Source organism: Ptychodera flava, chromosome 14 (assembly GCF_041260155.1).
Source record: "Ptychodera flava strain L36383 chromosome 14, AS_Pfla_20210202, whole genome shotgun sequence".
In the NCBI taxonomy this organism is placed as follows: Eukaryota; Metazoa; Hemichordata; class Enteropneusta; family Ptychoderidae; genus Ptychodera; species Ptychodera flava.
The window spans coordinates 16,681,916-16,692,814 of record NC_091941.1 but is presented as its reverse complement, the minus strand read 5'-3'; the positions used below and the strand labels follow the sequence as shown (position 1 = coordinate 16,692,814).

Below are 10,899 nucleotides of genomic sequence, written 5' to 3'. Positions count from 1 at the left end.
TTACTTTAAATCGTTTTCTTGGTGTTATTTGATTGTGATGTGATGTGATGTGATGTGATGTGATGTGATGTGATGTGATGTGATGTGATGTGAGATGTGATGTGATGTGATGTGATGTGATGTGATGTGATGTGATGTGATGTGATGTGATGTGATGCGATTAGATTCGTTTGTTATTGAATCTTCCTCATAGATGGTAACGGCAACGCGTACAAAAGCATTCGTCTATATCGCAATTATTAGGGATATGTGTGTTAACAAACCAATTTTTTTCTTAGAACACTTCATATGTATTATATATGATGTGAAGTGATGTCATGTGATGTATTGTGATGTGACAGTGGGTGGTGCCTCCGGACCTAACTTGACACGATAGATTTTATATTCTGTGATATGTTATGCTACACTGTGCAGTGCTGTGCTGTTTTGTTCTGTGTTGTGAAGTGATGTGAAGTGATGTGATGTGATGTGATGAGATATATACTCATGTGATGTGATTTGATGTATTGTAATGTAACGTGATGTGACGCATGTGATGTGATGTGATGTGATGTGATGTGATGTGATGTGATGTGATGTGATGTGATGTGATGTGATGTGATGTGATGTGATGTGATGTGACGTCACGTCATGTGACGTGACGTGGCTTGATGTGACGTGATGTGATGTGATGTGATATGATTTGATGTAATGAGATGTATTGTGATGTGTCGTGATATGACTTGATGTATGTGGTGTTGTGCTGTGTGGTGTGATGTGATGTGGTGTGGTGTTGTGTGATGCGATTAGTTACAACTCTGTTACCCTGCATAATGTTCAGCCAGCTTGCTTTTGACAATATTCAATAATCAACACATGTATACTTCCCAATGGCTTCATCGGTAGATACTGGTGAAGAAAATAATTGTCAGTGGTGTGTTCATTCAATTGAGAAACTTTTTCATCATCGGAAATTTATAATCATAGCACAACTCAAAAAATAATAATAACGAACACAGTTGAGTTGACGAAACCATAAAACATCGTAAATGCTGTGCATTGTACCAGTGCAATAAGACAGATAATAAGACACATACGATATTTATTAAAAGTGAATAATTAATCGCGCCTATCTTGTAATGACTCTACAATATACGCTCTCGGATTGACGTGAAATAAAATGATATTGTCTACCCTGGGGTTGCTGGGTAAAATGAAGTAATTACATCGCAGATAAGACACTTCTACCTTTGTCGGCGATGAAAGAGCATTGCTTCACATCTTCCAACATGTTTGTGTACTTTTCCGCCGTACTTCGGACCAAAAAGGCACACATCTTGACGGTTTTTTTTGTATATTTTTGAAAGCTATCCTCTGTTTAATCATGGAAACGTTATCGTCGCTTCGTCTTGCATCATTTTAAAACCCTGATTTTCAATATTTTGTAGGTCACTTTCATAGTCGATGATAGGTTTGCACATGCACGTAGTATCAAAGTAATGATTTGTTTATTCGAAATGTGTGTATATAGAACTAATACAGAAAAACAGGTCAACTCATATATAACAACAACAACAACAACAACAACAACAACAACAACAACAACAACAAAACCAACACAGAGAACAAACTGATGTTATACACAATGATGAAAATAGAGATGATGACGTTAGTTAAAAATATCATCAAATTTATTACGTGGTATTTTCAAAATTTAAAGTCTACATTATGAAAGAACCGTAAGACGTGCGAAAATAGAAGAAAATCTGTATGCATGGGCATAAAATTTTGGGCACGAAACTTGAGTTACAGAATATTATTATTACATGCTGGTGTAAACAATCTTGTATACATTTATTAATGTACGTGTATGTACGCATGTATGCATGCATGCATGTATGTATGTATGTATGTATGTATGTATGTATGTATGTATGTATGTATGTACGTACGTACGTATGTATGTATGTATGTATGTATGTATGTATGTATGTATGTATGTATGTATGTATGTATGTATGTATGTATGTATGTATGTATGTATGTATGTATGTGAGTGAATGTATGTGAATGTATGTCGATGTATGTAGGTACTAGGTAAGTGTTAGGTAGGTAGGTGCCTTTATGTGCGTGTACGTCTTACTTATGAAAACAGAGCTGGCGATGATTAGCAGTATGTACTTCCCTGGTCTTAGATTACGGTGGCAGAGGAAAGATTACGACTGCGCTATGGACATAAGTCAAAATAATGGTTACCTTTCCATTCTTTTAGAACTTCTGTAGGTGTCAAAACTCTAAATGTAAATTATAAGAAGCATTTATAGTATGTTTTGTTGATGTAGATTAATATGTCATAATTAGTGATGTAGTCCCCGCTCGGTCAATGTCGTTGGGGCTGTTAATCCTAGTCTGATTATAACATTTCTTGATTGTATTTGGTGCAGTAATCGTAGCGACACAAATCGACGTTCATTTTAAAATCATAGTACAGTGTACGAGAATTAAGTTTTAACTGAATAAGTTCATTCACGTCCATAAATAATGCATGTGCACATGAAAAATGTAACAAAGTGGCCTCCAGGCAGCCATATTGGTTTGTATCACCACACAAATTAACGTGCACATTGTCTTTGTACAAAGTTTGAATGAAATCGGTTTCGGTATGCATTGCGTGATGGCTCTGGCGGCCATATTGGATGATATCACGAAACAAATTGATCTGCACATGGCACAGGGTTATGTCCTTGTACAAAGTTTGAAGCATTTCTCTCAAAGCATGTCTTAGTTATGGCTCTAGACATGAAAAAATAAGTGAATATGTGTGACATAAAATTACGTCCTTGTACCAACGTTTGAATCAAATCTGCCCAGTCATCTGCAAGAAAAGCTTATAGATGGACGGACGGGACCAAAACCAACCAGTCTCTGGACTTCGCCCGTAGCGAACAAAAAGTTGTCGACGAAAATCTCTGGATATACACGCCAACCTGTTACTTAAGAGATGCAACCGTGGTTGAAAAGAAATTGGCACTATACCTCGTCGAATGTGAGAAATATTACGTAAGTTGCCCACTTTCATGTAAATTTGTGTCTTTAACTCAGAGTAATGCAGCTTCGTCAATTGAATGTTTATCCAAACATTCAAACCACGTCACCAGCAAAATGTTCGTCGTCAGTTTTATATGACACTTGTTGTAAATCAAGACATAAGTAATACTGACTAGTCATTTAAAAATGTAATGTACAAAACGATTTAGAAAGCTGTGAAATATGGTTATACCACGTGCAATAAAGTATTCGTCGCAGAATTTGCAGAAAATCGTCAGATATATTTATAGTGATATTTGTGTCAAACTGTATAATAAAATCTTGTTTCTCAGCATGTTTTAAGATACGGCAATATGGAAGTTACAGTTTGTTTATGACATAGTTACCCTAAACGTAAATTTCTAGGTTCCTGTCAACTACGGGATTAGTCATTGCGGGAGGGATGATCAAAAAGAGAAGGAAATCTGAAGAGCAAAACTCACTTAACATATTTTTCAGCTACGTTCATTTCAAAAAATGAACATGACGGCAGGCAAATAATGTTGTTGTTTAGATTAGAAAAAGAATACACGCGCTCCGCAAAATCGGAAAAAGTGCACGTCAGCACATTGACTTCACTTCAGATATCTAATGTTCCGTTCGCAAGTCTTAAGAAATGAAAAGAATAAACACAGGTCTCTCGAGAGTGAACGCTGGTAAGCTTGGTCTATTTGCATGTACGAGTCTACATACATGCACCGAACAAATATTGTGAAAAGTTAGCTTCAGAGTAAACTTAATAACGGCTCTCTCCAGCAATGAGATCAATCGTCCAGGTCCTACGTGTATGTAAAAGGAAATACATTCAATTTTCCATGACCAATAATCTACGGTAACTCACTGTATCTGACGCACAAATAATTGAGTTACGCATCCCTAGTTAGTGAAAACATAATTTTTCCGTTTTCTAAAGCGATTATTTATGGAACGGTGGCCTGCAAGACAATTCGAAAGAAAGCATAGGATACAAATTGTAAATTGTTATTGGTCAGACGACTTGATGTGAACGGGTGATATCGAATGAATCAGATTAAAGTGAATGTTTCGACGTGTGTAATATATTTTTGGAGAGATAGGACGTAAAGTAACTCATTTGTCTTTCAGTTTCCCGATATGATGAAATTCTGTTCTTCGAATCCAGCGAATATAAGAACACCCTGTCTCACGAAGTGTCATTTGTTAACATAGATCATCAATCGACGCACTCCGTAAAAGTGAACATAAGGGTTCAGGAAAGTTCTGTCCGTTTATCGGGTAACTATCACATAAAACGTGGCTCACGAGCACATTATTGTTCCCTTTTTTGTACCGTAACCCATTTAAGTTGAATTCCGACTTCTCAGTAAAGTGCTCGTCTGTCTGCCAGGTTTTAAGGACTCTCCGACAGCATCTTAAGAGCTACGCAACTGCCGCTCGATAGCTTGCCGAAAAGGGCAAGGTTTCCTCATATTATCAATTCAGACGACAGACTATCTGGCATCATCAGGTGATGATGCCATGTATCCTGTGGATCGAGGGACTCTCGTACTTGTTCGCAACTTGGTTTGTTCGGTTTCAGCACATCAGGCATACAGTTTGCTTGTACCCCTTATCTCTATGCATCAATACTTCTTTTTAATGCAGCAATATTATATTATTATCGCGTTTCCTTTCTGGTGACTTACATTTAAATACCTCTTAGTGGGGTTTCAAACTATCGACGTCCAATTTGCTGGTAAAAATAACAGAGACACTATAACTAAGAAATGTCACAGGCTTGCAAAGCGAAAATCTGACCAAGATATTTACATGATGAAAGTTAAAAAAAAACACAATTTTGTCTTCATCTGCCTTGTATATCAGCATATTGTATATGATATGACACTCTGTAAATTGAAAAGTGTTATCTTGTTCGACCTCAACTCGTTTTTCTCCCCACGTGAATAAAATAACTAGTCCTTGGGGTCATTGAAACTGAAGAGATTACTCTCGTTCAAAATCAAAACCAGACAAATACTGTCGTGCGCTGTAGCCATGGGAGACTGGAATCCAATTAACTTAACCTGATATGTCTCATTCCGTACTTAAAATTTACTTAGTTCATTTCCTCAAATGACTTGCATCTTATCCTTGTCCGTATACCCCCACGGCGAAATCGATTGCTTCATTTTACACTGGAAACTTGAAGTCTATTTCCTGATAGATTCATACAAAAAAAATCATCACAACAAAACACCAATCTATCTCCCCTTTCCGTTTCTTATGAGATCAACTCCCTGCTGGCCATCGTAATTGTTACTTTCAGCTGTTCCGTCGTTCTCATTCATGTACAGTTTTCCTTGGCCTTCCCTGTTGTCGTCGTCGTCGCCCCCTGCCTCATTGCTGACGACGTCGTCGCCGTCGTCGCTGTCCAGGCCCTCGGCTTCCTTGACACCGCTGATGAGCGTGTCGACGATGAATTTGAACGTGAGTTTGTAGATTTCTTCGATGTTTTTGGTATACCTGTCCTCTAGGGTTTCCTTGACGGCCGCCAGAAAGGGTTGTTCGATTCTCTGTAGTGAAGCAAGTGGAAAAAAAGGTTAGTAGATGGACATGCCTAGACCTCTCATCTCCCGATTGTCACATCGTTTTGGTAAAATAGGAGGTTTAGGCTGTAATTTGTAAACGTATCAAAACGAGTAAAGCAAACAACTACATTCTTCATAACTGGATCAATTAAAACATGTGGTCACTATTTATAGAAAATAAGTTTGACGGCATGTCGCTCGTAAATTGAATTAATTCCCGTATACGAGTGTTGACGTTTCTATCGTTCAAAAGAAGTACGGAAAAGGCCGTAGGTCCTACACTTTGCACTCGAAAACCTGGAGACATTGCAGGATTAAAGTCATCAAATGCATAGCTCTTTAGTGTGGCGTAACCTAAGAAGAAAATGTGTATGTGTAGTATCTTGGCTAATTCAAATTGTTAAAGGTGGCCGACACTAAGGTGGACGCTCTCAAGTAAACAAATTTCAGTAACTATTATGTTGTCTGGGCTCTTTATAAAATGTAAACCTTCGGTGAGAGGAACCGAGGGACCTAAGTACATCTCTTTACCATCTTATCTCAACGAGTGACAAGGAGTTAGGACTTTTTTTGCAAAAGCATGGTAATTCGATTTTCATCCCAAGGACTGGCTGTTCTCTTGACCGAATAACACGCAGGAAAGATAACGTATTAAGATAAACTTGCGATGCGAAATATAAAGATTATACGATCTTGTACGAATGTATGAAGCAAGCACTCCGTTCTTTCAATATTTGTGTTTGGATCAAAGTAAGACGTTGATAGTGGAGCTTCATAGGAATGCCACAGGAAAAAGAACTTGACCAATTTATCCTTAATCAACGCCGCGGAACAACATCACACCATGAACACTTGCTGAAGCAATTCGTATTTTTGAACAAGCCGATAAATTGCATTTGTTGCTATTAGAAATGCACGGGCCGATACGCCACGTACACGCTGTTATCAACTGGCGTCATCAATAACTTCTCAGGTAACCTTATATCTGCATGGTAAATATCCTGAGTTCAGAAAATAAATATCCCTGACATATTCCCTTTCGGTTGAGTCACTCAAGAAGACAAACGCAACAGCGAATGTAACACAGGTTGATTAACCATGGTGCTTTCTGTACATTTGATACACTAACAGTTTGGCAAGGTCACGTTGACCTTGGCCGCATTACCCACTTCATGCACGAGTGTTTCCAAATAGTTACATCTTTCTGTTCCTGGGAGGAAAGGTATTAATCTTCCCAAGCAATTTACTTTCTAAAGCCTCAGTCAATATATTGGATAAAAACATCATCGTCTTATTTTGAAAAAGTAAGTCTCATTGCGGCTTGTATATAGAGATAAGGCCTATAAATTACGATTCAGTCCTCCGCCACGAGGCCGCGTTTGTTGAGTTGGTGGATTGATTGTATGAAAGAAAACTTAAATTATCGCTGTTTATGATCATCCTCTTTCGAATATTATTAACTTTCTAAGGAACGACAGAAAGAATTACGCAATCGCATTTGCAAATCCAAACTGGAGACAGAAGGTTTTTCTTGGAAAGACGGCCAAGGTCAAGCATGATGGAACGATAACATAATTAGTGAGCTCACGCACGATTGCACACAAAGGCAGACCCAAGCACAAATACTCACATTCTCTTGAAACCTTTTCTACGATGTGAAAATGATCTTTCAGTCATACTCTGTCACAAACAACAACCACTCTCGCCATCATCGTCGTCGTCATCATCATTATCATCATCATCATCATCATCATCATCATCATTATTGATATATGCTATATAAAATTAATCTCTCCTAAAAGTGTTCAGTGTACACATGAATTCTGCTTAAGGTACAGCGTGCCTTGGGGACAGATATTCGGACTGCACAACTTTTACGATTCTTTTCTGATCCACCACTTGTGATTGCTCATCGTTTTAAAGCTCTTGGGGTAAGAAACATTTTCAACGTTTTAATTTTTCGAAAATTGATTATTTTATTTTTCCCTGGAGAGTTAACACAGGGATGGCGGCCATTTTGAATTTCAAATATCGGTAAATGTCAGGTAATTTGTTTCTATAGTACCAAAATTTGCCAGTTGACCCCTGATTTTTATTATTTCAGATTGGTAAAAGAATGGTTGAGAGGAAATTTTGAGCAAAAGTTGAAGTCTTTCACATTCGAGGTGCATATTACCTTAAGTCAAAATATACAGAAAATAAATTTCTATGTTATATTATGTTATGTTCATGAAATAGTTTTACTTCATGTAAGCCAACGCGATTCCTGATGATTAGGATGCGACGACTCTTCAATCTCACATAAGCCCAGCAGATATGACATTCTCAAATAAATCGAATCGGTAAGCACACTGTACTTTTGGACAGTACATCGATAAATCAGGCTTTTTTCATGTTTGACTATTAATAATTTAAGCTGCATTCCTTCAGACAAGCGAAGTTTGGACGTTATGACAGCTGTCGAAATCACTTAATTTTGTTTTGACTGTTTTGACCGACAGCCAATTCTGAGAGGAGAGCCACTGCAGTGCCTAAAACTCAACACATAACTAATCTTCTAGAAATTTGTCAGACGAATTTATCTGAGTGTGGCACAGTCTAACGTCTGAAGTGAAATAAATCACATGCCTTTATAGACTTAAAAAGTGTTTTAGTGCCCGCAATTCAAACAACACTTCACTATTCAAAATAGCATTATCGCACCTGCTAAATTACTTTGCAGTCAGTACCATTCCTCACAAGCATATGTCTTCCTTCAATTTTTTAAAAAACTCACTCTCGTTCACAATGATAATGATAATTTGACATGGCAGCAGTGATGAACTAAAAGGCGGTGTACACCAGCCATCAGAAACAACTCGCTGAAGTAGTTGCCGAAACAATCGACTAAAAAGATCTTATCTGTTTTTGTGTTATCTCGTTCTACTTTAGAGAATTAATTTGTACCCTTTCCGATCGAAATTTACCTTGCCCCTAAAATTCTCCAAACAACGCGGTAAAATCTGAAATTCCTAGACATTTTCCGTTCGTATAAATTTAACGACGATTTGTGTACTTAAGAACTCTTAGGCTTGGCAATACCTTCTTGTACTATTTAAAGCATTCTAATGATACAAAACAAGCTGATAAACATTGCTCTGATGCACATCATCATTCCTGAAGAAATGTTTGGAACGTTTAGTACCTGTCGCCTGAATGTAACGGGCCCGGGGTTTATTACTGAATGCGGTCACATTATCCTCTGTGGCACCATATGATCGTCCAAAACGGCTCTACAAAATTTCCATCAGTGCCTAGATATTGTTAGAATCATTGGATGGAATGTGGTGTTCCTAGACGCTGGCGTTCATCAGAAAATGAAACAGAACAGACAATGAATATTTAATAATTACATAAAGCTAAAACCAGATGTATAACGTTCCTGAAGAAATGTTCTATTCACACGATATTCGGGGGGTTCAACAAACTATTTACATATTAATGATGGATTTATAGCTGTGCTGTATTGGAACATTAAAAATACATCATTAAAACAACACGCTCCAAAAGTTACTGAAATTTTTATGGCATGATACGCTTCCGCCAGGCGACCTTTGGCTGACGTTGTACTACGAATTGGTGCGTTAGATGTATGACTTTCCTGTAAGGGCAGTTGTAAGGGCCATGACTCAAAATCTAGCTTTCATGAAAAATACAGATCTTGTTACTTTGAACATCCTTGGCGCATCGCTCTCCCTTAGGCGACTCTCACAGGATACCGAGCAAATGCGCACAACGCAGCAAGATTAATGGAGGCCTTAGGAGATAATCTCCCCTTGGTAGTGTGACAGCTGTGTTTCGGAACACCTCGGCGTTCAAGGCTGATGTTGTTTTCCAATACCCGTGGACTAAAATCGAACTCAAGGACGCCCGTGTTTTCAAGTGAGCACTAATGAAAAACGGTGAGGAAAGCGGAATCGATAAGCAATTTTTTACCTGTGATGGCATACACTTACTTATCCGATGTCCCATTGAACCAGAACCATTAGCACGGTGGCACCGATGTTTAGTACCATATTAAATCGCCATATATATCGACCCTGATGCCTCCTGTGGAAAGTGACTCCATACACAGAGTAACATAGAAGGAGTGGCAACGCCTGCATGCCTTTTGTTCCATGGTCGTCTCGGTAGACTATTGGCTTTTCATATTAAAATGAGCTTCAAAGGTGTTAAACTTTTTGGAGGCTTTGTTTGTGGTTGATAATTACACGGGATTATGCGAAAAATACGAAGAGATGGCATCGTACTGCCAGTCGCGTAGCAACTATAGTTACTTTGTGAGCTCTCAGGCCAGAAACACTGCTTCACGCCAATCAAAACATAACACGCCAGCAGTTTCATAAACATGTCCTTCCTTGACGCACGTGTAAAGAGCGGTATGACTGACCGTAAACAATTGAGTAAAACCAGACAGTATCGATAAAAGACTTTCAAATTTGGTTCAAACACACTCATTATATATTCATAAAGATATGAGAGGAATTTTTAAAACGGTAAAACTCAATTTCCTGAAGCTCAAAACACTCCCGTTTTCGCCAGCATGTCAATTCCGCTCAGCACCTACAACAACAACAACACAAACTTTGCCGAACATACTTTCGCTTAACAATTGGCGAAAATCCGAAAATTACCGAAGGATGCATGGTCGGCACTCTTCGGAAAAGAGAGGCGAGAGCAACCTTAGGCGAGGCGAACATGGATGGGTTACGTAACAGCTTCACGCCTTAAACAATACCCGTTGCCACTCTGTCCATATTCCTCTGTGCTCCATATAAGGCACAAATTGCTTTCAAAATGACCGTTATTGTTTTGTACTACATGGGTGTATGATCGGTTGTTAAGGGAAACACTTTGTTTATGCTCGAATTGCAGCAGCCTTATTACACGATCAACGCTCGATTTCACTTTTGTGACGTCAATATTGCAACGGTGGAATTTTAAAAAGGAATAAGTAAAAAAAAGGAGGCAAAACGGGAGGAATCACCGTAGTACTTGTCTTCATCCCGCCTTCGCTGTCATCGTTATCATCGTATCATCACCGTTGTCGTCTTGACCGTCATCATTATGATCATCATCATTCGCAGCAGAAGCTTTACTACTACCGAAATGGATTCACAGTAGGAACACACATCTTCATAGAAAAGAGTCTTATTCTTGTCGTGAGAGACATCCTTTGTGATTGATATACATCTTGGGGACTCTAGCACTCCAATTATCTATAGTCATTTCATACTTGGAGGAAAGC

General features: G+C 38.4%; 1 protein-coding gene across 3 annotated transcripts in view; it reads right to left on the bottom strand.

Annotated features, from left to right (window-relative positions):
- Window positions 1-1,685: 1,685 nt before the first annotated feature.
- LOC139149556 (neuroglobin-like) overlaps window positions 1,686-10,899 on the bottom strand; it is a 63,551-nt gene continuing 54,337 nt past the window's right edge. For all 3 annotated transcript variants that reach the window (XM_070721376.1, XM_070721375.1, XM_070721377.1), the window contains exon 4: window positions 1,686-5,597. In XM_070721376.1, coding sequence (XP_070577477.1) covers window positions 5,286-5,597 — 312 coding nt within the window. In that variant the 3' untranslated portion in view covers window positions 1,686-5,285. The remainder of the gene's footprint in view (window positions 5,598-10,899) is intronic.